At 43.1% G+C, this 25384-nt stretch overlaps 6 protein-coding genes across 6 annotated transcripts; 2 read left to right on the top strand and 4 right to left on the bottom strand.

Annotated features, from left to right (window-relative positions):
- Positions 1-3: 3 nt before the first annotated feature.
- On the bottom strand, positions 4-7237 carry LOC119553797. The gene is made up of 14 exons (XM_037864413.1): positions 6830-7237; positions 6039-6553; positions 5418-5977; positions 5143-5360; positions 4590-5080; positions 4162-4528; positions 3920-4104; positions 3037-3349; positions 2216-2730; positions 1594-2153; positions 1306-1538; positions 748-1238; positions 326-692; positions 4-270 (listed from the first exon to the last, which is right to left on the bottom strand). Exons 1-14 carry the CDS (start codon positions 7152-7154, stop codon positions 56-58), a joined length of 5355 nt encoding a protein of 1784 aa, XP_037720341.1. The 5' UTR covers positions 7155-7237; the 3' UTR covers positions 4-55.
- Positions 7238-7471: 234 nt separating this feature from the next.
- Positions 7472-8996, bottom strand: LOC119548482. Its single transcript, XM_037855759.1, has 4 exons — positions 8780-8996; positions 8226-8710; positions 7795-8161; positions 7472-7732 (listed from the first exon to the last, which is right to left on the bottom strand). The coding sequence occupies exons 1-4, from the start codon at positions 8967-8969 to the stop codon at positions 7533-7535; spliced, it is 1242 nt and encodes a 413-aa protein (XP_037711687.1). The 5' UTR covers positions 8970-8996; the 3' UTR covers positions 7472-7532.
- Positions 8997-9446: 450 nt separating this feature from the next.
- LOC119561437 lies at positions 9447-10899 on the bottom strand. Its single transcript, XM_037875093.1, has 4 exons — positions 10698-10899; positions 10155-10639; positions 9737-10091; positions 9447-9679 (listed from the first exon to the last, which is right to left on the bottom strand). Exons 1-4 carry the CDS (start codon positions 10888-10890, stop codon positions 9528-9530), a joined length of 1185 nt encoding a protein of 394 aa, XP_037731021.1. The 5' UTR covers positions 10891-10899; the 3' UTR covers positions 9447-9527.
- Positions 10900-12890: 1991 nt separating this feature from the next.
- LOC119562998 (protein Fer3) lies at positions 12891-13603 on the bottom strand. The gene is made up of 2 exons (XM_037876179.1): positions 13403-13603; positions 12891-13339 (listed from the first exon to the last, which is right to left on the bottom strand). Exons 1-2 carry the CDS (start codon positions 13539-13541, stop codon positions 12891-12893), a joined length of 588 nt encoding a protein of 195 aa, XP_037732107.1. The 5' UTR covers positions 13542-13603.
- A 4347-nt stretch (positions 13604-17950) lies between these two features.
- Positions 17951-19339, top strand: LOC119557997 (protein ABHD11). The gene has a single exon (XM_037871103.1). It carries the CDS (start codon positions 18055-18057, stop codon positions 18970-18972), a length of 918 nt encoding a protein of 305 aa, XP_037727031.1. The 5' UTR covers positions 17951-18054; the 3' UTR covers positions 18973-19339.
- Positions 19340-22259: 2920 nt separating this feature from the next.
- Positions 22260-24445, top strand: LOC119556026. The gene has a single exon (XM_037867808.1). It carries the CDS (start codon positions 22398-22400, stop codon positions 23802-23804), a length of 1407 nt encoding a protein of 468 aa, XP_037723736.1. The 5' UTR covers positions 22260-22397; the 3' UTR covers positions 23805-24445.
- The last annotated feature ends 939 nt before the right edge of the window (positions 24446-25384 follow it).

Below are 25384 nucleotides of genomic sequence, written 5' to 3'. Positions count from 1 at the left end.
CTATATACAGCTGATATAAAAAGCTTTTTATTGTTTCAGTCAAGTCTAAGAGTAGTTATTGGGCTTTATCAGTGGCGAAAGCATCAAGCACTCCCCGTCTATTCAACCATGGTATAACGCGTTCTATGTTGGCCCTGTAGCGTTCGTTGCTGAAAAGTGCCGATCTCAATGATTCCGCTTCCTTGTTCTCTCCCAAAAAGCCTTCGGTGGAGAATTTCTCATCGGCCTTGTTTAGGCACATCGTCAAGGTGGTAATCATGGTTACCGCCGCTAAAAGAAAATCGGTTAGTTTTCATTTTGGGATCTGCACTATTTTGCAAGTTACCATAAGTTGGGTGCTCTATCAAAATAATGTGCAGTTCCTTCAGAGAGGGTACAAATCCATTGTAGTTTAACAATTTAGCATGTTCCACCAAGTTTTGATGATACCATCGGATGAGAGAGTCAAACTGATCGACTTTAATATCCAGGTGAGTGGAGCTCATTATGAAGTAGTACAGATCCTGGGCAGGATTTCCGTATCTCGTAACTTGGTGATCCAGTAGGAAGGTTTCCTTGACATGTCCCTCCGAGTCATATTGGAACATGATGTTATTGATCCACGCATCGCCATGATTGAGTACGTTGAACTCTTCCTCATTGATTTTGGCGTCTTCTATAATTTTGTCGACTTGGGTTTCCAACACCGCTGGCTAAAGATAAGTTCTTTATAATTAAACCTTAAAAAAAACGGATTGGAAAGCTTACCAATTTGTGCAGATACTCATCGACGCCATTAAATTTGGCCACTTCCTCCATGAAAGTCTTTGTCGTTTGAGCAAACATACCCTTGAACATAGCAGCAGTTTGTTCTGTAAAAATGCCGTTGTTGTATTTCGGCGGGTAGGATCCATTGAGTTCCTTGTATTTGAGAGAGGCAGCATGCCATTGAGCCAATTTCTTCAACGTGCTCCTGCTGTGCTCCAAGTCCATTCCCTTCATGCGATCGCACATTTTGAAACCGTCTGCCTGCAGGTTCTCCAAAATCAGATATTCCTCGCTGACATCCTTGCTGAGCCGGAACGACTTGGCACTAAATGTGACAGGCAATCCAGCGTCCTTATAGAGCTGCTCAAAAGCGGGTACATATGTGCTGTACATCTCGATCTCCTTGGGAAACAGGTTAAGGTCGGCGAAGTTAATCATGCCACTGGCTACTTGCACTTTTAGGATGTACGAGAAGGTCCTGACGGCATTATCTGTAGGGGTAAGGATATGCATGATATATTTCCGATTTTCTAATTTTTTAAATAGTGGTTATATGACCTTTTAACTGTGCCTCTATATCAACCCTCAGGAGCTTAGAAGCAAAGTTGTCACCAGGTTTCGTGGCCGACTTCCACGAACCGCTTACAATCTTCTCAAAATTGGGTTCGGTTGATGAGATGATCTCCTTGAAATCGCTTACATTAAGCCAGTCCAGGATCTGGTCAGGATTCTCAGGCTGCGCTTGCTGTAGAGGCTCTGATGCGGGCGGTAGTGTTGGAATTGGTTCAGTACTAAGAAAGAGGTATTACTTATTTGGATGGTTAAGTAACCATAAGAAGTGCTTACCTTGGTTCCAGGAAACCCCGATTTTCCAACCAAGGCAGAATTCGTTCAATGTATCCAATATACCGCTTGTTGGCGTACAAAGAGCTCTTAAAATTAACGCCAGCTTCGGAGTCTCCCAAGAAATTATCAAGTGTGGCCGACTCGCTAGGATCCAGAAGAACCAAAGGCAATACGGCTATAGTTGAGAATAGAACAAATCCTCCGTACTTGATCATCTTAATGTGCATTTCTCTCAAGGATGGCTTGTGTCCAGTAAATCCCAAAATATCCAAGTGCTTGGTCAGCTGTTCGTGATAATGCCTGACTAGGAAGTCAAAGTAATCCAGCTTGTAGTCTATGTGCACCGAAGTCATGATAAAGTGGAGTAAGTCCATGGTGTTGGTGCCGTATTTGGGGTTCTGGAAATCGACAAAGACCATGTCCTCCAATTTTCCCTGGGAGTCCACCTTGAACAGCAGATTATTCATCCAGCAATCGCCATGGTTCAGTACATTGAACTCATCTTTATCTATGACATTGATTTTCATGAACTCGGTAGTTAGGACAGCAAGTACTTTTTCCTGAAGTTAATGGTTAAAATATTACAAAAAATTTGATAAAGTTTCTTAAAGTCAAGTCTTACAAGCTTCTCGCGATGGGCTTCTCCATTTTTGAACTTATTCAGATTGGCCAAAAACGCCGTTCGAAAAGATCCCAACATTCCTTCCACAAAAGCCATTATGGCCTCCTTGTTGTCTCCCATCATGCCGTGTATAAATACATCAGGATAGGGTCCATTAACCTGGACCATCATAGCACCGGCTGCATGGAACTGAGCCAATTTTGTGAGGGCAAACTTGGTTTGTTCCAAGTTCAGGCACTCCAGACGATTTAAATTCTTATACCCATTCTGGCCAAGATCGTTCATCAGCACCGTGTTGGCCAGCTTGGACTCCTTGGTGGAGTCCAGCCGGAATGCTCGCGGAGCGAAATTGATATCCAGACCCTTGGCCTTGTAGAGCTCCTCCAGTTTCGGTAGAATGTCAATATAGGCCGTGTTCTCGCTGTTAAAAAAGTTTGCTAGGGCCATCATTTGCTCCATTTGCGGAGTTTCATGAGGAACTTTCATCATGAAGGATACCAGCTTGGTGCTCTTGTCTGGAAAGAATATTATTTATAAGTTCATAATTGTGAACATCATTGCACTTTGGTCAGTAGTTGTCAATAAGCGTCACATAAGCCTTGTCATGATGAAAGGCAAAACAATCATCGAACATTTATTGATAACTGTCTATAAATGAATCGTACTTATACACAAGTACTTTGTGATTACTTATCGCAGACCTACACGAAGAAACGGAACCCCACCCACCTGTGACGTTATTTCTTTTTGGACAAGATTGTGCCAAAATAGTGCTATAAATAGTTAGGAAGTAATCTATACCTCCTGCGCAGTTAACTTACCAGTGAGCTCTACATCTATGCTGATCCTGAGCATAAGAGTGGCATAGTTTTCGCCGGGGGACAAGGCGGGTTTCACCCGGAAACCCACTATTTTGGAGAACTCAGCTACATTTGTGGTTAGAAGTTCCTCAAATTGCGTTTCATTCAGCCATTTGGGCACCAAGTTGCTACGATCAATCTCTGGTTCCGAGTTGGTAACCGGAGCTGGGGGGTCTGAGTTCAGCTGAGCCTGTGGTGCTGGCTCCGAAGTTTTGACATCATAGCTTTGCTTTGTCTTGGAATTTCGCAGACCCATCGTAAAGCACTGGGGATTTTAATATTTATAATAAGGGGTTCAAACTGGCGATTTTGCGTACGCTCAACTGGCCGATCGACGGTAAACTGGTTTTCGGCACACGACTGGGTTTCCTAGTAAAGTATTTCTAATCAAAATATTGTTTGATAGCGTTGATAGCACTTGCCATTAACAAATCTTTTGTTATTTCATCAGTTCTTTGTATAGCTAATCAGAATGAACTTAAACACTTCTTATTGATAAGAGTGATTTGGCTGATAGCCTTAACTATCAGATTGTAAACTTTATCAGTTTATACTTTGCCCATTTCCATTATTTACTATTACTATCTTTCTTTCTTTTAATCTAGTAATCAGAGATGTTTAAAAATTAGGGTAGGCTCGTGGACAGGAAATCGATCATTTTTTGTTACATCTTTTTCTTTGAGTTATTATTAACAATATCAGGTATGACATATTATATTATATATTTATATATTATAGGCATAACATTTAGTGTAATTTTAACTAATGAATAAATTTCTCTGGAATCCTGTAGAAAAAAATTAATGTTTAAACAGTATATATCACATATAGAATAGATCGTTTAAGGGTCAAGTAGACCCCTCCTATTAAGCCAAGGCATCACCCGCTCAATATGGGCTCTATAACGCTCGTTGCCGAGAAGCTGTAATCTAAAGTTTTCGGACTCCGGTGTTTCGATGAAAAATATCTCGGGGTTGAAGCCCTCGTCGGTGAGGCAAACGGTTAAGGTACTGATTACTGTGCCAGCAGCTGCAAAAATATAGTAGTTAAATTTAAATTATTATAAAATTTCCCTTTTCCACATACCGAAAGCTGGATGGTCTATCAAAATGGTATGAAGTTCATTAAGAGAGGGAACATATCCGTTGTATTCTAACAAACTGGAATGTTCCACTAAATTTTCGTGATACCACCTGATAAGATAATCGAACTGATCAACTTTGATGTCCAGCTCTGTAGAACTCATAATAAAGTAGTACAGATCCTGAGCTGGATTGCCGTATTTAGTATTCTGATGGTCCAGCAAGAAGGTTTCCTTGAGGCGACCTTCTGAGTCGTATTGGAACATGATGTTGTTTATCCACGCATCGCCATGATTAAGCACATTGAACTCTTTCTCATTGATTTTGGCATCTTCAATAATCTGATCTACGTGGTTGTCCAAAATCCATGGCTTTATAAAATGAATTTCGGTTAACAAAATTCAAAGAATCCCGGAGGTAATAATACTTTACCAGTTTGGGCAGATATTCCTCAGCACCCTCGAACTTTCCCAGTATTTGAATAAACGAGTCCTTGGCCAAGGCAAACATATTATGGAACATATCTCTCGTCTGTTCAATATAGATTCCATCGTTATACAACGTGGAGTAGGGTCCGTTAAGTTCTTTGTACTTTATGGAGGCCGCATGCCATTGGGCCAGTTTCTTCAGCGCGCTCTTGGTGTGCTCCATGTCCAATCCTTTCTTGCGATCGGCCATCTTGAAGCCCTTGGCTTGAAGATTTTCCATTAGCAGATATTCTTCACTGACATCTTTATTTAGGACGAAAGACTTTGCACTAAATGTGATGGTTAAGCCTGCATCCTTATAGAGCTTTTCAAAGGCGGGTACATATTTGCGATACATTTCCATTTCTTTGGGAAACATGTTTACATCGGTAAAATTATCACTGGTAGACTTTTGTTGTACTTTCAGTATGAAGGAGAACATCTTGGCAGTGTTATCTGTTGAGATTTTCATTGATAGCCACATTTTTGTTGATCATATATAATGTTTAGATACCCACCTTTCATTTCTGCCTGTATATCAACTTTCAAAAGCTTAGACGCAAAGTTGTCTCCGGGCTTCGTCGCCGAAGTCCAAGATCCGCCAAGAACCTTGTTAAACTCTGGATCGGAGGAGGATAGTACTTCTTCAAAGTCGCTGACACTAAGCCAGTCCAATATCTGGTTGGGATTTTTAGAGTTCTCCGATGAAGGTGTTTCGGGTGGGATGAACTGATTGCTAAAAGTAAGAATAATTAATACGTAAGCAAAACTTATCCCTCTGCTTTCAACTTACTAGGCTTCCAAGAATCCCTTGTTATACAGCCATGGCAGAATCCTTTCAATATATCCCTTGTAGCGCTTGTTGGCAAACAGAAGATTCTTGAATTTGGCACCGTCTTCGGTGTCTCCCAGGAAATTGTCAAAAGTGGCAGATTCATTTGGATCCAGGAGCACCACTGGCAGCACACTGATCGAGGGAAACAGAGCCCAACTTCCGTGCTTGTACATCAGCATGTGAAGTTCCCTGAGAGAAAGTTGCTTGCCGGTGAAGCCCAGTAGATTCAGGTGTTTTGTCAACTGTTCGTGGTAGTGCCTGATGAAGAAGTCAAAGTAATCCAGCTTGTAGTCAATGTGCACCGAGGTGAGGATTAGGTAAAACAAATCCTGAGTGGGAGAGCCGTATTTGGGGTTCTGGAAATCAACAAACAACATGTCTTCCACTTCCCCTTTGGAGTTCACCCTGAACAACAAGTTATTCATCCAGCAATCACCATGGTTTAGTACATTGAACTCAGCAGGATCGCTCTTCATCAGATGTTCAAAGTCCAGAAATATTTGAGTGAATGCCGTGTCCTGGAAATATTCGGAAAATAAATAAGTAATATAATTATGAACAGGTAAAGTAAGCACCTACCAGTATTTCACGAAAGCTTTCTCCATCCTTAAAGTTTTTCAAATTGGCCATAAAAGCAGTGCGGAATGAGGCAATCATTCCTTCGTAGAATGCCATTAGCACCTCCTTGTTCCCCCCTAAGACACCATTTACGAATATATCCGCAAAGGGTCCATTCACCTGAACACTCATTGCAGATGCCGCATGGAATTGGGCTAGTTTTTTCAGTGCAAACTTAGTTTGCTCCAGATTAAGACACTCCAGTCGATTTAAGTTCTTGTAACCATCCTGACCCAGGTCATTCATTAGCACTGTGTTGGCCAAATTGGGTTCCTTGTTGGAGTCCAGTTTGAATGCCTTGGGAGCAAATTGTATGTCCAATCCTTTAGCCTTATAAAGCTCCTCTAATTTCGGCAGTATGTCCGTGTAGACTGCATTCTCGCTGTCAAAGAAGTTGACCATGGCCAACATCTGTTCCATTTGGGGAGTTTTGTGTGGAACCTTCATCATGAAGGAGACCAGTTTGGTGCTCTTATCTAGCAGACATATCGGGTTTTAAAAACTCGTTATATGAAATATTCACAATAACACCTTTGATTAGAAGATAATTACTGTCAGACATGCACTTGCTATTATTGGAAAATGACCCAAACAACAAGCATTTATTGTGCATGCTTATAAATGAATTGTAGATACTACTTATCAAACTTTTCAATGCCAATAAAAGCGCTCATTCATGGCGCATTTTAGGGCGACAAGACTGTGCATTTTATTAGGTTTTCAAAAGTATGTCTTTGTTAAAGACGACTCACCAGTGAGCTCCACATCTATGCTGATCCTCAGCATCAGGGTGGCATAGTTTTCACCGGGGGCCATGGCGGGTTTCACCCGAAAACCCACTATCTTTGAGAACTGAACGACATTTGCGGCAAGTAATTCCTTAAATTGCGTTTCATGCAACCATTCTGGCCACATATTCTTCTCCTCAACTGCCGGTGGGCTGGCGTTTGAAAGGTCTGATTGAGTGGCTGACCCCTCGATTCGCGAACTTTTTATAGAGGCCTTTTTCCGAATGCTGCCGGCGGCTGGTGCAGCTACTTCATAGCTTTTTTTCGACTTAGAACTGCGCGATCCCATGGTGAAACTAGATTTTTGTTTGACAAGAAATCGGGAGCTTTGCACGTCCGTTCGACTGCGTGAACGGCTGTCAACTGATGTTTGGCTGCGAAGTTCCCCTCTAGCTGATCGGCGTTGATGCAGTTAAATTACTTCATCACCGCCGACAATTTTACGCTCTACCTTAATATAAATGTTTGAGTGAATTCAAAATATTTGTTGAGTGGGTGCGATCCACTCAAATTCAGCCATTGCTCAGTGATAACAGCTGTACTACTGATAAACGCAACGATCAGGTCTCAAACACAAATCAGTAATAACAATTTACGAACTGATAATGTGGTTGTCTAACGTTATTTTTTATTTACTTATAAAAATAATATCTACAGTTTTTCACATTTATTTGGTGACTTCAAAGGCACCCCGACAATGGGCCCATGGAAGAATCACTTTTTGGTGTCTAATGATGCGGGGGTTTTGGAGCAGGTTGTTCCGGAACTTGTCTCCAGCTCCCTCGCTGTCCATCAAGCTATCCATATTGGCATCGTCACTGGAATCCACCAAAACAATGGGCAGCAAAAGGGATATGATGGGCAAAACTGTTTGTCAAGGCAAAATGATTAATAACTTGTATCACTTATGTTAAGATATGCATACTTACTCCAATCTCCGTGAGTAAAGATCGATTGATGTAGGCTCCTAAGTGAAGGCAGTGGTTTCGGATACTTCAGTAGCTTTAGGCTCTCTGTGAGCTTTCCATGATAGTACATAATCAGGTGATCAAATTTGGCTATCTTTATATCCAATTGGGTGGAGGAGAGGATAAAGTAGAGTAAGTCTTGGGCAGGCGATGAGAACCGGCTCATTTGCAGATCTACAAAGTAGGTTTCAAGCAGCTTTCCCGACTCATCATGTTGGAACATAAAGTTATTGCACCAGGCATCTCCGTGATTCAGGACACGGAACTCTCCTTCAATCTGAGGAGCATACGCCTGGAACATGTCCTCCGCTTGACTGCCGAAGGATTCCTATAAGATAAAATAAGCTATATATTGTTTCCTTCAGGTGTTTCATATTGTATTAAATTCTTACCACATCCTTTGCCAAATCAGAGGCTTCGTAGAGAGGGAAGGCTTCAACGAAGGCCTTTGTTTGGGTATCCCGGAAATCCTTAAAGCTGTCTTCTTGGCTGCACAGGTTACGATCGTACTCAGCAGGATAGGCTCCCTTGAGCTCGAATCGTACGGCGGAGGCGGCATGGAACTGGGCCAACTTCTCCAAAATGGCCTCCGTATGTAGGATATCCAAGCCACCTTGACGGTCTACATTCTTAAAGCCCCGCTTGCCCAGATCCTCTAGAACAATCAGTTCCTCTTCCGGTTGATTCTTTGCCTCGTAGTAACGTGGTCCAAATGTAATCTCCTTTCCGGCCTCTCTGTACATCTGCTCAAATTCCGGGATATATTGTCCGTAGGTCTGGCGCTCCTTGTCGAATACTTTCCAACTGGCGACGTTATCGCGGTTTCCAGAATTCGGCAGGACTTTAGCCATATACGATATACTCTGTTGGGAGCCATCTAAAAAAAGAGCAAGTAAAATACTTATAATAATGTAGCTTTCTTAAATAATTTTCTTTTCCCACTTACCTTTCAGTTCCAATTCAAAATTCGCCCGCAATAGTAATGTTGTGTAGTTTTCACCCTTTCCGGCTGAGGGTTCCAGTTGGAATGATTTAATTTTCTTAAGATTCGGAAAATCGCGCTCTATAAACTCTTCAAACATCTGTTGATCCAGCCACGCCGGCAGCTGCTCAGTGTCTTCTTTTCCCTGAACCATTCTGTTTACCTTCTGGTGTAGTAACTTCGTCCACTTTTGTGGGGGGCTGCCTTATATTGCTCTAATCACCTGGAGCTTTTCATTGAAAAGCTTCTGCTCAATTTCATTGGATGATTAAAGTACGTCGCGTGGGAACGCTTTTCGATCGGGGTGGACCTGTTTGCTCGGTTCGGCGATAGTCTATGATGCAAGAACAACATTCATGCCTGACCGGAAAAAAGTGCCCAATCAGTCTTTCTAGTCACAGTCCAGAAATTTGATCTTGCTGCTTGAACTCTGATGATCAGGTTTAAGCTATATTTATGCCGGTTCATTGTTACGGCGCCTTTTTTTGCAACGATGACTGGCGAAATACGACCTTGTTTATCTCCCTAAGTAAACTCTTCACGAAGCTCTTATCAAATTTCTTCCCCCCCCCCCCCGCAATCAAACAGGTTGATGAGCCCCCAAAAGCTTTTCTAATTAAAAGCGTGCCTGCATTTATTTGTATTTTGATAAAAATAGTCGGTATGCATTGTAATGGCTGTAAATTTATAGTTTTTGGAACAAGGTCGTTGTCTAGTCTTCTTCGAAATATCCGCGATTCTCAAGCCAGGGCAGTAGTTCTCTAATTTGCGTCCCAAACACAGGGTTCTTGAAGAGCTCATCCACGTCGTTGTTTCCAAAATCCGAGATCAATATAGGCAGGATTTCCGTGGCAAACTCGAAGGCTGCTTAGAGAGCATTGTTAGCTTCTATCGTAAAGATATAATACCATTCCGACCTACCCCAATAACCGTATTTCAGTAAATCCAATTGCAGATCCGTGAGGCTAGGTTTCTTTCCTTGAAACTTTAGAAGGTTCAGATTTTCGATCAAACGATCGTGGTAATACTTCACATAGCCATCAAATCGGGTTGATTTTTCAGCCGGTGCCGTGAGGAGTAAGCTGAAAAGATCATAAACAGCTGGACCATATTTGGCAGCATGAAAGTCGCTGAAGAGCGTATCCTTAACATTGCCAAAGGCATCGACTTGTATAAGAACATTATTCGGCCAACAGGATCCATTTAAAATCACATTAAAAGAAGTTCTAAAATCAAGAACCTCGATATTCGACTTCACATACTTTTGAAATGATTTCTGAGAATTATGTTTGGAATTACTAGAAGGGTATCTATAAGTAGACTTCTTGGTAGTACTCACCACCTTATCTTCGTACTCTCTGGCTTCGTTCGATCGGAGACTCTCGTGAAATCTCATTTGATACAAGCTTTTGAGTTCGGCAGCCTCTTTCCCCAATTTCGAGTTCTCCCCAAGCTTTGGAAGCTCTTTAATCTTGCTGGAATTCTTCGCTATATAGCAAGCTGTCCCGGCGTGATAAGCAGCCAGTTTTGAAATTACTCCTTCCATTGTGGTTTTGGACAGACCTTTTAGGCTATTGGCCACGGAATAACCTTTGTTTAAGACATATTCCAAATAAAGATGGTTGGATTTTTGCTTTGCCTGGATAACTGGTGGGCTAAAGTGAATGATCTTATCCGCATTTTTATAGAGCTCTTCCAGGGAAGGTAGTACATTCTCGTAAATATGACGCTCCACTGAGAAATCCCCTTCAATGGGTACCTTTAAGCCGGTTGCGACCGACTCTGTTGATTTGATTAGGTAACTCACTTGGCGTTTCTTGTTGTCTGCGGTTGGTTGATTGTTAATTTACAAGGGACACATAATATTTATAAGACTCCTCACCTCTTAAAAGAATCTGAAGGTGAGCACAGAGTGCGGGTTGTGCCAGTTGAACCTCCCACTTGTATCGAAAGTTTTCGATTTTTCTAAACTCTGGAATATCCTGCTTCACCAAGGCCTCCAGATCCTTCTGATCCAGCCAATTCGGCAGAGAGACATCTTGGGATATCTGCGTAACTAGAATTGGGTATGACATTCTCCTCCGTTCCCGATCGCAAACTGAACTTGGGTCGGCAATTTTATGACAACTAAGAAAGCCCGGCAAGTTTTTTTCACGTATATGTGTACACAAGAATCGATAAGTGCGTGTAGATAGGGAATGTGGGTTATATGATTGAAATTTATGAAGTCAGGCACACATGATTGTTGGTTTTCAAGTTATCTTAGATAAGTCAGTTAGAACACACTATTAATTCGCAAAAAATGAGAGTGATAGGTTTGCTTTCAAACACTCGAAGCACTTGCTACTGTTTCCCAAGTTAAGAAGCTTTGAAACCATCTGCTATATTCCCTGTTAAGTCCCATCTATCATGACCTAATATATATTGGATTCTGCCCTAATTGAGTCCGGAAAAAGTGTAGAAAAATTGCGAAAAATGCCTGAAATTGTAACGAAATTCAATTAATTTGTCATAGCGATTTGACATACAACGCGCAAGGGGAGGGATTGAATAGCCAATCTCAGTCGATGGATGAAAATGGTGATATTCTATGGGAAAAAGTTAACTAGGAACACGTGGCAAGGACCAAATAATATATATTTTAATATACTAAGCTAGTTTCCCACACCACAGGTGACGGAAAGATCAACTTGAGGAGTTAAGATCTAGGGATATGGAGATACTGATGTGCTAATCGCCGACACGTGAGCCCACTTTATAGGGTAAAGGGTGTGGCAAGCCACCCTGAAAACGATCTAATTCGGCATGAAGTGTCACAAATTCATCAAAACATATTGTACACCAAACTACCAAAACATCAGCCACAAGGGGCGAAGTCAACCCCAGGTGACAGTCTACTTTCTGACTTCCGAACCCGAATATCCGTGGAATATCCGTTCCGAATTAATTTGGTCCCCGTACGAGGGGCGCTAATCTGTTCGAAATGGGCGTTGAACGCAAAAATTCCTTGGTATTTAGCCAGGCGCGGGCATCAATCCCTCAAGTGTTACACTTGTTTCTGGGCTATCCTTAAATAGGGGTTGATAAAATTGACTTTGAATAGCTGCCCTCCCTTTTTTGGATCTCCCCTTCCGAGTGCATCAATTTATTAATAATAATTTCACGCTTTGTTTGCCTTGTCAAATTTTGTATAATAGTTTTCTTTCTCTTTTTTGGGTTCCGCTTAGGGAACCTCATCGCTCTGTATGCAATGTGACTTCATCGAGACCACCGAATGGTCGTGGACATGTGTTCCCTTCCAGCAGCTGAGAAAATTCGCACGCAAATCACTACATGGTTCGCTTTGGTTTTGCCTAGGATTTTTAGTAACAAGTGCGGGTTGTGTTTAGGGGGATTATCAGGTGTAGGTCGGTGGTACTTTTGACTTTTAAGTCACCACCATGTTTAGACAACTAATTTGTTTACCATTTCGTTTACCAAATAAGATTATGTCGCTAATTACTTTTAATTTCCATTATATATTCCTTTGCATCTATAAGTTAAGTACTTAGGACCTAGGAAAATCACAGTATAGTTCCATTTCTCTATCCAAAACAGAACATTTGATTTTCATCATGACCGTTTTCTTTATCGGAACTGAAGTGTAGTGTAGTGTGTACAACCGAAATTCCCCTAACATTGCCCTAAGATCGGGTTGTGATAGATCCCATAGGCCATATTTTTGATCAGCTTAGGTAATGCCAATCCTACATATATAATTAATACATTCAATAGTATTTTCCAAAATGTTACCATATACTTAGAACTTAAGAGAATATTTAATGTTTTTTAAACAATTATTTATTTAGAGTTATGATTAACATTATTCATTAAATTTTATATACATGTAATTGAGTAAAACTTATCGGAGAAGGTACAACACAGAATTTTCAGGAATTCCTGTAGTTATTTTAGCTGACGCCAGCAACCATACCAAACGGTTTTCAGCTGTATTATGTAATTATTTTATAATTATAGACTAGAAAATTAGTCTAGTCTAATGTGTATAACTCTCTGATAATTCTGAAGAGCCTCTCTAAGTTAAACTGTGGTTATAGGGCGAGGCAAAGTCGCGTTGATAGGCAGCCGCGGGGTGCAAATGATGTGGGTGAATTGCCGGAGGTGGCGCCTGGTGGTGTCCATTCATGGTGCTGTAGACCTCCGACCGGGACTTGTGGGAGTTCGATGGAGTGCCACTGAGCAGCTCCGCCATGAATCCTATGTAGGTGATGGCCAGACGGAGGGTTTCGATGCGGGAGAGTCGCTTTTCGTAGGCGAAGGTGGGCACCTTGCGGCGCAACTTGTCGAAGGCCTCGTTCAGGTTGAACATCCGTCGGCGTTCGCGGATATTGGCAGCTCTCCTTTGGGCCATGCTGGCCACCCGTCGGCGGGTCTTCTTCGAGGAGCTGGAGGACCCGTTGGCCCTGCCATTTGTCGACGAACGCTGGGCAACCAAGGGTGTAACCTGCGATCGCTGCCATAGAGCTGTGATGTTGGAAATACAACATATAATATTTTTTCATGAAGATTCTTCCCAGAGGTACTCACACAAATCGGTGCAGGGAAAGCCGGCGATGAGCTCCTGGTAGGGCACTATGGGCGGCGGAGGAGCCTCCTGACCCCAAAGCGGCTGGAAAGGAACCTCTGGCATGTAGGTGGGCTGGTCACTGGGATGCGGATGCTGCATGACTGTCTGTCGGATTGGATTAAATTGGATAACCACTGCAATTGGAAGTCAGACCTTGGGTCTGTTCTGCTTGGAAGACTGTGTTGCAATAAATTCTGATTGTCCTTGCAGCCTGCCAAGTCAGCTTGGTCCTGTTCTGAATTTTGCTTATTGGATTTTCCTCCCCGAAGGATGGAAGCATCTGTTTGGAGGCCATTTTGGATTGGCAACAGTTTGGCGCGATTCGATTGGTCGTCCTTGGTCGAGGGTTGTTGAGGTGATTTCTGGTGTTCCGGTTTACAAATGTGTTTATAAAAAAATATATTTTGCAGAAGAGGAAAATTTAAATCGAAAGCGGTTTTGGTAGAATTTTATGTAGCACTTTATTAATCTGAGTTTGATTCGAAAAATATATTTCAAACCATTTCTTGGGATTTGAATATAAATCATTGATTAACATATACTCCCCAGATTAAAATACTTACCACACAATCTAAGTTTTGCTAGTCCGGAATAGTTATATTATTAATTATTTAATAATAATTTTTTAAAAACATTATAAAGCAGAGGCAAATTTTCAGATGTTCTTTTTAAAATTGTTTGCGACCTTTTCTCCCTTCTCTAATCCTATTTTAACTGTTATCCCTTCAAGTCCCTTTCTGTTAAATTAATTAAGCAAAAAAAATTAACATTGAATTGAATTTTGAATCAAGGCGCTTTGTGTTATTCCTCTTCCATGTATATGAGTTATGTTTTTTCTGATATGGTAGCATTTTTCAAACCCATGAAACGGTAATAAGCTCATGGTTCTGCCCTAGGCTAGGAAGTGTTCTCATAACAGCCAGGACATAAACCTTCTCAAATAACGAATCGGTTCATATTGTGTAGTTCAAATATATCCTTCAAACTATAGGATATCCCAGCTTTAAATTCAATATTTATATTAATTATACATTGTTGTAAATATTTAATTGTTAAAAGGACCTCATATTGCCTGAAAGTCTTTTCCAAATGCCACTCGCGTTTAAAGTACCTATCTGTTGCATGCATTTGTTTTTGTTTATAAGTGACATCTTCTCCGCATTCAGCTCTCCTGCTGAGTCAGGATCCAGTGCACCTGCGCGGATAATTTTGCCGGCTTCCCGCTCCCAACCTCCCAGATATTGTGATGCCATTGAGATGAAAGGCATTCCCCCAATCCTGCCACGTATTTAGCCGCGTGGCAACAGGACAGCGTCCGAGGCTTAGAATGGAATGCGCCGACAGACTGACGATAAGCCTTTGATGGGCATTTGGAGGTCTGATTCCTGAGTGGTCGTATCCATTCGCATTTGGGGGTATTCCATTGTCGCTAAACTTTTCAATGGGGCTGATTGGAAAAGGGCGAAACAAGCACACGTCTTCAACTTTCGGTTTGCATTCGAAAGTTCCCCATTTTTATGACTCCAAATGAGGCTTCCAGTTTATTTGTTTAGTTCGTTTTATGTTCTCCTCCGCCAGCGAAGTACTACTCAAGTGCTTCATTGTGTCAATAGTCTGAAATTGGATATCAAGTACTACTGTCAAGCGGAGACAGACTTGGGTTGGTCCCACTTTTGATGGCTCAATCCAGTATTCCCGGGACCCTCCAAGTTCAAAGGCTGCAGATTCTGGTTAAAAATAGTTTTCAAAATTTGCATTCATTTCGTTTCCAGCCATTAGACGGAGTCCATTGGCTGGGTCTTAAAGAACAAACAGACTCCATCGTAATCTTTCGATTTGTGCAAGCAAAAGGGAATTCAAGTAACAAGAAATGTCTGAGGCGATTTGTTTGTGTCTGTGTCTGAGCACTTGGCAAGATTTATGCCCTCTGTGATGGCAAACGCAGCCAGCTAACATTATAAAAATGTAAAAATATGAAAATGTGGAAATTTGAATTGGTTACCCCCTCTCGCTGCCCCATTTCCCAGTGCTTTCTGCCAGTGCTTCCTAATTTTCCACGCAAATGCATTTTATTTATTACGCAATTTGGGGATTTGTACTCGCCGCCACAACTGTAAGCGACATGAAAGCGCTTAGACTCCCGAGCGTTAAACGAGGCATTAGCCCCAGTGGATTACGGCTAATACCATTGTGTCCTGGGACGACAGTCGTAACGGGGCGTATACGGGATACCCCAGGTTGAACGGTTAAAATAACCATATTCCTTTGAAAAGCAAGGAACAATTTAATATTATGGGTACTTGCATTTAAGACTTCTTTTAAATATAACTTTTAAGTATTCATGTAGATTAGATTTCCAGAATGTAACACACTTTTTAATAGAGAGAAGTTTCTTAGACAGATTTAAATTCAGCATAGGCTAAAAAGAGACAATAATAATTAATTGTTGTGTTTAAATTGGACTTGTGCGTATTTCGTTTTACTTGATAAGCAAAGCCTAACCTTTGGCGTCTCTTTTTTAAAGTAATCAATTACTACGACTTTTCTCTCCGTCAAAACATTTAGTATTCTAGTTGCGATGAAGAGAATCGGACCACTATTTTGGATTAGCAGCCTCCTGCTGTTTAGCAATGTAGCAGTCGCTGAAGATGATAAAGTCCCCAAGGCCGATCCAAACGTCGTAATCCTCAACGAAATGCTCGGTAATATGGATGAAAAAGCCGATCCCTGCCAGAATTTTCAAAACTATTCAGTTAAGTACATAAAACCGGTGAAGCTGCCGATAATTATACCCGGGTTCATAACTCTGTTCGAAGAACTGAATAATCAGACTTTTGAGGAGGGCAGCCTGGAATGGAAAACGCAGCGAGTGTACAATATATGTCTGGCCTCGAGATCAGGCGATATAGAACCAGAGCAAGTACTAACTGTAGAGGAACTGGAGAACTTGTTCCAAATATCCCTGAGCAAGTTTCTTAACTACTACTACGGTCGCTTTATTTCACCGAGTTCCATAGTGCATATTAAGTGTCGGAAAAACATGTTTCGTTTCATACGGCTGTTAAGGACCTTCAATGCTAGCGATTGGGAGAAAAAAAATAAAATTGAACAAGTTTTTGAAATAGCACTAAGGCTTCCCGACATCCAAGTGACTCAAAATTGTGTGGAATTCGTGGCGGCACGGATGGGACTAGCCGTCAACTTGCTGTTCGAGGAGCGATCCTTGGGCCCCGAAAATGTGATTCAGTTACAGAGTAAGGTTCAGAAGATTTTCGAATCAATTCGCCAGCAAATTAACATTAGTCTGCAAGGAAACCCACTGAATTGGACGACATCAGAGATTACAGCTCTTCGGGAAAATATTAATAATTTGACTCTGAGGCTGGGAGGCATTCCAGAGAACGTTAATCGCCGTGATTTTGTAACCGATTATTTTAAGGACTTAGAGTTCTCCGACGAAGACGACATGAAAAGATATGCCAATGAAAAGTTTACCCTTTGGCGACTGTTTAAAAGGCCAGACTATCGACCTCTGAAATCGAATACAGTATCTATTAGGAGGAACATTATAACAGTGTCTTACCAATTACTAGCGAATTCCACCTTTGAGCTGGGGAGCCATGACTTATTTCAGATGACCCCGCTAGGAATTCAGCTAGCCTTTCATATGCTAAATAGTTACAAGCCAAGTAATTGCAAGGAGTACAACAATACTCCATTCAGACCTGGCTTTTTTCTCGAAGAAACCCTTAATAGTACTTTAAACCAATTCTGCTGGAAACTTTATGCTAGCGATAAGATGTTGGCAAAGCAACACACGATCCTTCTGCTTCTGGACCTGGTTCATAAAGCCTACTTTGCCCAGGACTCCAGCTTTAGCCAGTCGCAGCCCAACTTCACCAGCAAGCCGTTGGATCAGCTCTCTTTCTTGAGGTTGGCCCAAATCAGTACCCAACTTTTTGGTTTTCAGACCGAACTGCTTAACAATCTATTGCCTAGGCAGCCATCATTCCTCCAAGCTTTTAATTGTAAAAAAAAATTATAAAGGATGGCAGAAACAGAGCCATAGATTCATTTTCTAAGGTCCAAGCAACATGCAATCAAAAACTTATTGTGGGCTTTTCTAAATAAACGAATATTGTTACAATGAACCATTCTTGGTACTCAATTGGGTACCCAGCAACTGTTATATTAACAGAATACATTTTCTTATCAAGAGCTTTCGCCCAATAAAAACTATTACTACGTAATCTCTCAATAAAACTATGGATTGTGGGGACTATGTTGGATTGTGAGTAATCTTAATCAAAGTTTTAGTATTCATGTAGACTATGTTTATTGAGAATATATAGCAATATCTATATAATAAAAAAATTTTTCTTCCACTCTTTATAAGAGCTACAAAATTATAATCTCTGTATGAGTTATATGTTATCTCACAAGTTGTAGGAAAAATGAGAAAATGAGAATCGTTTCCTTTTGAGAAAATAGAGCAAACCTTGAAATTAAAGCGATTTGTGTATGAGCGTTACGTAAAATAAGTTATAAATATACAGAAGTAGTATTTCCCGCTGAAGTAGCCCCAGGCGGGAATTCGAAATTTTCCGTAATCATGGTAAGACAGCGAATCCTCAGTGCGATCCTGGCCAGAACCCAGGCGCTGCGCAACTACCGCGCGACTTTTGTGCAGGGCACCCGTCTGGAGTACGTGTCCTACAGCACTCCGAGGAACCAAATGGAGGCGCCACCGATTGTGGTGATGCACGACCTCAACCTGTCGGGGGAATCGTGGCGCCACGTGGCCAGCAACCTGAGCCAGCATGGTCTGCGCCAGGTGATCACCGTGGATGCCCGCAATCATGGTCTCAGTCCGCACATCTCGGGTCACTCACCGCTCCACCTGGCCGCCGATGTGGAGGCCCTGATGGGTCACCAGCGTTTGAACAAGATTGTGGCCCTGGGACACGGAATGGGTGGTCGGGCGATGATGACCCTGGCCCTCACTCAGCCGCAGCTCGTGGAGCGGGTCATCCTGGTGGACACAACGCCGGCTCCGGTGCCCAGTAGCTTCTATCTCACGCGGGAGGTGTTCGAGATGATGATTCAGGTGGCGCCCACCATTCCGGCGAATCTTTCACTCTCCGAGGGACGCAGGTTTATCCTGCCCATTTTCCAAGACGTGGTCCAAGATGTCTCCGAACTGCGGACGGTTATTCAAAATCTGCGCAAGATGCAGGATAGCACCTTCGGCTGGTCAGTGAATCCTCAGGCGGTGCTCAGCTCCTGGGCGGAAATGATGATCGACTACGAGTCCACTATAGGTGGACTGAGTCCCTTTATGGGCGAAGTCCTGCTCATCGCCGGATCTCAGTCGGAGTTTGTCACCTCGACCAGTATTTCCATAATGCAAAGGTACTTTCCCAATACGGTTGTCCAAATTCTAGACGCAGGTCATTGTGTGTACGAGGATCAGCCGGAACAGTTTGTGGAACTGGTCGTGGAGTTTACCCAAGTCTGCCTAGTTTGTTGAAGAAGTGGTGCTTCACATTTTGAGGCAATTTTACCTGTATAACCCTTCTAACTAGTCCTTGAAAGTGCTGAAATTTCAGCTTTCAATACACTCCATCGATAATTGCACTGTCAGCACAATGGAAACCGCAGAAAAAAAAAACGGGCTGAATGGCAGGGCGATTTGTAGTGCTGCAGTGAAAATCGATGGGAAGTCAACGTGGCAGCCAATCGAAAGGATACCCGATACCCGATACTCGACTCAGGTGCTCCAAAGTGGTAGCCTGGAAGATTGGCACACAAAGGCCAATGCCTCAACCCGCCAATTTGCCAATAAAGCAGCCGAAGGTGAGGCGAAATGCGCCACAATGCGATACAATTTAGATTTATATGGCTTGTCTGATTTATTTGTATTGGACGTGTGGGCGATGGAGACGTCTGCTGTGCCCGTGCTTCAAAAGTCGATAATCTGTGGGGATCCGGAAAGAGGGGCTCCATCCTCTAAACACCCTGACTTCTGTACACTCGCTTCTTTTGCTGAAATTGAGTCATGACTGAGATTTGAATGTGCAAATGTATACAGGACACTGGGGAGGACGCCTTCAAGTTGTTTGCCCGAACCCCATGTTTCGGTGCCTTTGTTCTGGCTTTAATGAGGATTACGTGAAATTTCATTATGCTGCGTAATAAATAAGTAGCAAGTCAAATAAACAGGGACTAGCAAACACAGCCAACCACCCACCCATCCGCACATTCCGCAAATGCAGGGGAATGCGAATGTATGTACATGAGCATTTCAACTGGATGTACATACGGTCGGTACGGAAACCATATTAAAATTTAGACACGTACACATTTTATTGCTTGTTATTTTGTGTCTGTGCTGCCAGCTGCATAAACCCCCGAAAAGCTGAGCAACTCAACTGCCAGGGTTTCTTTTTTTCTGCTCCCATGCAGAAATGTTTCGCGAATAAGTGTAGGTATTACTCAGCCCGGGGCCTTGACCTTAACTTTAGATGGGTTGTGATTATTTTTGGGACCCCTGGGCACTTTTAGTAAGGGAATATAATAATCGGTCCTGCAAATTATGAAACCCATTGTGTTCTCCCTCTAACAATTTATTTAGTACTAGCTAGTTCTGATGTTTGTGAGTAGTTTATTGACTTTAACAGATTTATAATATAAAATGCGGTCTAATAGACTATTTTGTTTTCCACACCAAATAAAATCCTAGCTAAACCAATGTCTATATCCCTTTATAAAATTTTCAAGAGGTGCTCTATAGAAACACTGTATAATGTGAAGTCCCCAAGACAGTTAAACCCCTAATTGCACGTATCCCATTGCATCCTATAATGAATGCAGGCAATCTGTCTCAATTAAGTGTGTATTACATTTTATGAATATTGATTTTCAGCGCCGCTCGTGCGACTCCATTAATTGGACTTTTGGCTGGGGGTGGGCATACCATATATGTGTACACCTCCAACGATATCCAATGCACCTTCCGATTCGTGTCAGTTTATTCAGGTAGATTGCTGAGCTGTGCTCTCTGTTTGCTTTGCCTCGGCAGGCAGCCAATTCATTAGCTGTTCCTTCGCTCCAAACGGAACGAAAGACAACATGAAAGCTGCAGTGTGCACTTCACCGAGAGATGATGCTGATGATGAAGAGTTCCCAGAGCTCCAGAGCTCCAGAAACCCTAAACCCAAACGCGATCCCACTGCAGCTTATATTCCGGGCCAATTCCTACGCTGCGCTTTTGTCTTTTCAATTACGAGCCCGCTTCAAAGTCAAACTTTTGTGCAATTATCCTGCAAGACAATTTACCCTGTCCTGTCTCGATTTTTATGAGCGCACACAAAGTTTGCCAGCGGAATAGGAACTTTTTCCCATCCAGCAACAGTTTCCATTTCCCTTGTTGTTTTCCCTTCAAGACAGTTGATTTTTAATTTCGTGTCGGCGGTTGTTCGCCTCGCTACTTAATTTCTTGGGTAAAATTTTTGACGGGTTAAAGTAAAAGTTAGTTGGCAGCAAGCAAAACTGCTGCTGGAGACGCTGACCTAATGACCCTCCTTCCCCCATTTCCGAGAAATTGACACCATACCCCCTAAGAAGACTGCTAATGAAGACGGGGGCATGACATCCTGGACACCAGGACACCGGATCTCTTGGAGCCCCGGAATCGGGCGATAAGGTCAGCGGACTTGGTCGTAAAGAGGCGGCCATAAAAGCGAATGGCGGGTGAAAATGTTTTGCTGGCTGGGCGACAAACGTGGCAGTTGCGTTTATCAGCGGGTCCGGGTTCGAGACCTGGGATATTAATAAACATCTCTTCAGTGTGGCAGGGCATTATTCTTGCCTCCGTTTCGGGTTAATGTGGTCGGTCATTAGTGGGGTAATTGGCAGCTAATTGGCTTGATGAGAGCCGGCCAACTTGATTGGCCGGTCAAACGATGACTCTCCGTTCCAAATAATATGAGCTTGAGTCTCAGATTCTTTGGGGAATTAAGCAGGGCATTCCGGGAACCCTAAATTGATTTCAGGTGGGGGAAATCCACCTCCCTTCGCTTTGAAAATGTAATCAAAGTTTGCTGATTAAAGTGAAAATGCGAAAAAATTATGAATCAATTTTCCCGTGGAGGGCAAGCGAAGTGCAAAGTCATCAGTGAACTGCAAAAGTGGTTGGATGTTCACTTTTAGCCGCCAATCACGGAAATTTGCATAGTTCTCTCGTGCTTTCATCCATAGACTACCGATAGAAAAATCAGGTCAAATCTATGAAAAGGTGAGTGAGTAGGTGAGCCAGCCAATTGAATATCAATATTGCATTTTTACTTTGGTTATTAATACTTTTTCACTCAATAAATTCCACATAATTGAATCAAATTAATGCAGTCTTTGTGGAGTTTATTTTAATATTTTGTTTGCTACCGAATGGCTGACATTCGTGCATTTATTTCAGCATTATTCAATGTTTTTGTTTTCCTTCGGATTATTTTCTTGTGTGTGTTTGTTTTGGGATTAAAAAACATTCCAAAGAATTGTTATTTTTACATTTTAAGGGACAAAGCATAAATTTTTAGTCAAAAAATAAATAAAAAACATATGTTTGTTATTTGATTTAAATTAAATTCAATAATTTTGTATAACGAGTTTTGACAGGGTTCTTTGTACACAAGTATATAACTTTTTTTCCTATATGCTGAGTTGCAAAAATCGTTGCATCTCCCAACTGATTAATATATTTGAACATGGCAGCTGAGTAGGCCAGTGGATAATCTATCAAAGATTCCAAGATCCAAAACTTAGTTCATTTTTTTACGCCTAGTCTCTTGGATGTTATCAAAGATTTCAGTAGTTTTTATTTATCCCAAGGAATCGGTTCGTGTTTGATCAGCAGTAAAGGCCCCACAACCAGGAGCTAAAGCAATATATTCAACTGCAATGGATAACTCGGCAGCCAGTGTGGTGTACTCCAATCCTTTCTACGCTCAAAATTACACCGGAGCCGGAGAACTTGACCAGCAGCCGCAGGAGGAGCTCCAGAATCCGAACCCGAATCCGAATCAGCACCAGATGTTCCATGCCAACTTTATGGATCTTGAGCTAGGACCTGCCCTGAATCCCAATCCCAATCCGCAACAGAATACGGGTCCTGGCCGAAGTCCCCGGAGGGCTTTCAATGATATCTATCGCTATGAGAACGGCAGCGGCGATGCCACTGGAAATTTATTATTAGGCCGGGATGAGGACCGCTTTTGCAACGTAGAGAGAGGAGAGGAGGAGGACGCGGTGGCGGCTCATTTGGACGAGCCCTTGTCCATATCACCCTCCTCCTCTGTGGTGGCCAGCACCTCATCCTCATGCCCCACATCGCCAGGAGATTCCCTGAACCAGGAGATGGAGACCGACCGGAGGGAGGAGCAAGTGGATGGGGAAGAGATGACCGAAATGGTGGAGTTTGGAGCACTTAACCAGCTAACCGAGGAGGAGCAGCGGGAGCAGCGACCGCCCTTCTCGCCCAGCATGGGTGGCAACACCTCCTACATGGTCTTCCCCCGCACCGCCGCCGACTTCATGCCCCGCCTGCCGCTACCCAGGCACAACCTCTACCTGAATGTTGGCCAGGAGCAGTACGTCATCCAGCAGGAAACGATCTTTGTGCTGGGCATGCGCTTGAATGTGACCAAGAACGATATTATCGTGTTCTTTGGCAAGCTGGGCATGATCAAGATGGACGAGGTCACGAACAAACCGAAGATATTCGTCTACAAAAACAAGATGACGGGTCGCTCCAAGGGTGAGGCCACCATTACCTACACGACTCCCTTTTCGGCACAGGCGGCCATTAGCTGTTTGAGTGGAGCCAAGTTCATGGGTCAAACGCTGACCGTGCTGCCCGCCTATCTGTCCACCCGAAGGGGCAGTGTCCGCTATATTTATCCCAAGGAGCTGAACTGCCCGGAGAACCAACGTCGCCAGCGGGCGCTGAGATGGAAGCCGGCCAGCGACAACTGGGTGTGCATGATCTGCCGGAACAGCAACTTCGTGTGGCGCGCCAGCTGCAACAGGTGCCAGGCGGCCAAGTTGACTGCTGCCCAGGATCGGGGGGCATCTGGAACGGGATCGGGAGCCAGCAAGGCCCGTCGTTGGCGGCCACAGAAGACCGATTGGCCCTGTGCCTTGTGCTTCAATCTGAACTTTTGGTATCGCGCCAAGTGCAACCGCTGCCAGGCCCCGAAGTCCGATGATCCTCCAGCCTCTGGCTCCGATTCGGAGGAGGATACCTGGGAGCTGTTGCTCAATCCGCCCAGCCCAGAGGCTTCCCATGACTCGCCATCCCCTCCATAGGCGTTGCCGCATCCCATCTGTAAACGTTGCCGCATCCCATCTGTAAACGTTGCAGCATCCCATCCATAGACGTTGCCGCATCCCTTCCTAGACGTTACCTCATCCCATTTGTGTCTGTCGTAGACGTATCCGTACCCGTTACCGTTTGTGTATCCGCATCTTTTTGTACGTGTCTATTGACGAACTACAGTTCTACTTTCCTATCCGGTCCTCTTAAAATTTCTAGTGATGCGTCGTGTGATCTACGAGCTTTAAATGCCATCCGCGACGCCCAGCAAAAGCCGTGTAAGAAAGAAAGAAAAAACCCCCCAAAATTCCTGTTCATATCGAATCCTAAAAAAGCATTCCAAATGCAATACTATATCGCCGCCGCAGCAATCTTTTGTCAGGAGCCCCTGAGATTGTGGGACAATGCAGCTTGCTGAATGGTAATCCACTTAATCCGGGTAACTGAATATTTTACCCGGGCACAAAAGGCAACCGGACCAAACCACCTGGCGAGCTCTAAACGTTTAATGAATTTATTTACTTTCCCGACGCCCGCAGTCACTGGCTCATTGGCTCTGTGGAACTGCACTGAAAATCGAAAACTCCGTTTATATAAGGCCGAAATTGTTTAATAAAATTTGTTTTCTTTTTAAGTATTTTGTTAATTTATTAAAGAATTTAATAGCTTATATCGAAACATCATATTTCTTTACACTATTAATTGGTGCATTTGGTACACTTTTTTAAATATTCCTTAAACAGGTACATATTTTACACTTAGTGTACCCGTAAAAATTTGTAATAGGTAAAAGAAAGCGTTTCCGTTGGGACTTGGCATGCAGATTCTTGAGGTTTTTGCGCAGCGCAAGTTTTAAAATGTATGTGCATTCCCGGAAACAGCGCATTTGCTGCATGCATATCTCCATCTCCCTCGAACTCAGTTTAGCTGAGTAACGGGTATCTAATAGACGAGACCTCTCATGTTAAATATGAAAATATAGAATTGATGTGGTCAGATTTTTTTCTCTGTGCACTGGTATCAAGCCACTTGAATCCATGTCCCAGAAGCCGCTGGCCAGCCGTCCCCCTCCGCCGCTGTCATGTGATTTAATCAAACTTTGCGTCAGCCAAATCTGTGCCACAACAGCTTGGGTTGCTTGCTTTCTTGCTTGGTGAGTTGCTCTTTTGGCTGCACCCGCAGCTGTGGCAGCCTTGGTCCTGCCTCCCGTATCCTGCCACCTGCCACGCCCCCTGCCTGGTTCACCTGTTCACCAGAGGCGGCGCCAGGCAGACTCTGTGTTGTACATTTACTTTGCACTTTCTTCCACACGAGCGGAGAAGGCAGCTGGTTGGAGATGGAGATGTGGGCTGCAGAGTCTATAGTCCAACGTCCATCGGTCTGCCGCCTGCGGGGTATTTGCGTAGCTGCAGGTGTTGCTGCTGCTTCTGCCATCCAGACTGGAACACCAAGCCCCCACCTGGTAAACCACCAAAACCCACACCCAAACCCAAACCCAAAACCCGCCCACAGTGTCGCCGATTTAAGTGGCAGCTGGGGAGTAAATGCAATAAACACCATTAGCTGCAACGAC

The sequence above is a fragment of the Drosophila subpulchrella genome, chromosome 3R (genome assembly GCF_014743375.2).
Source record: "Drosophila subpulchrella strain 33 F10 #4 breed RU33 chromosome 3R, RU_Dsub_v1.1 Primary Assembly, whole genome shotgun sequence".
In the NCBI taxonomy this organism is placed as follows: Eukaryota; Metazoa; Arthropoda; class Insecta; order Diptera; family Drosophilidae; genus Drosophila; species Drosophila subpulchrella.
This window is presented reverse-complemented; position numbering and strand designations above follow the sequence as displayed.

Bases quoted from the DNA above. Each gene is read 5' to 3' on its own strand.
- LOC119548482 (XM_037855759.1), bottom strand. From the start codon at position 8,969: ATGGTTCAGGGAAAAGAAGACACTGAGCAGCTGCCGGCGTGGCTGGAT. The intron at 8,162-8,225 runs GTAAGAATTTAA...TTTATCTTATAG, and splicing joins CTGATTTGGCAAAGGATGTG to GAATCCTTCGGCAGTCAAGC. The intron at 7,733-7,794 runs GTAAGTATGCAT...CTTGACAAACAG, and splicing joins CTTTACTCACGGAGATTGGA to TTTTGCCCATCATATCCCTT.
- LOC119553797 (XM_037864413.1), bottom strand. From the start codon at position 7,154: ATGGGATCGCGCAGTTCTAAGTCGAAAAAAAGCTATGAAGTAGCTGCA. The intron at 4,105-4,161 runs GTATGTGGAAAA...ATATTTTTGCAG, and splicing joins GATAGACCATCCAGCTTTCG to CTGCTGGCACAGTAATCAGT. The intron at 3,350-3,919 runs TAAACGATCTAT...TATAAATATTAA, and splicing joins GGAGGGGTCTACTTGACCCT to AATCCCCAGTGCTTTACGAT.
- LOC119557997 (XM_037871103.1), top strand. From the start codon at position 18,055: ATGGTAAGACAGCGAATCCTCAGTGCGATCCTGGCCAGAACCCAGGCG.
- LOC119561437 (XM_037875093.1), bottom strand. From the start codon at position 10,890: ATGTCATACCCAATTCTAGTTACGCAGATATCCCAAGATGTCTCTCTG. The intron at 10,092-10,154 runs GTGAGTACTACC...CATAATTCTCAG, and splicing joins GAGAGTACGAAGATAAGGTG to AAATCATTTCAAAAGTATGT. The intron at 9,680-9,736 runs GTAGGTCGGAAT...CTCTCTAAGCAG, and splicing joins ACTGAAATACGGTTATTGGG to CCTTCGAGTTTGCCACGGAA.
- LOC119556026 (XM_037867808.1), top strand. From the start codon at position 22,398: ATGGATAACTCGGCAGCCAGTGTGGTGTACTCCAATCCTTTCTACGCT.
- LOC119562998 (XM_037876179.1), bottom strand. From the start codon at position 13,541: ATGCAGCATCCGCATCCCAGTGACCAGCCCACCTACATGCCAGAGGTT. The intron at 13,340-13,402 runs GTGAGTACCTCT...CCAACATCACAG, and splicing joins CTTTCCCTGCACCGATTTGT to CTCTATGGCAGCGATCGCAG.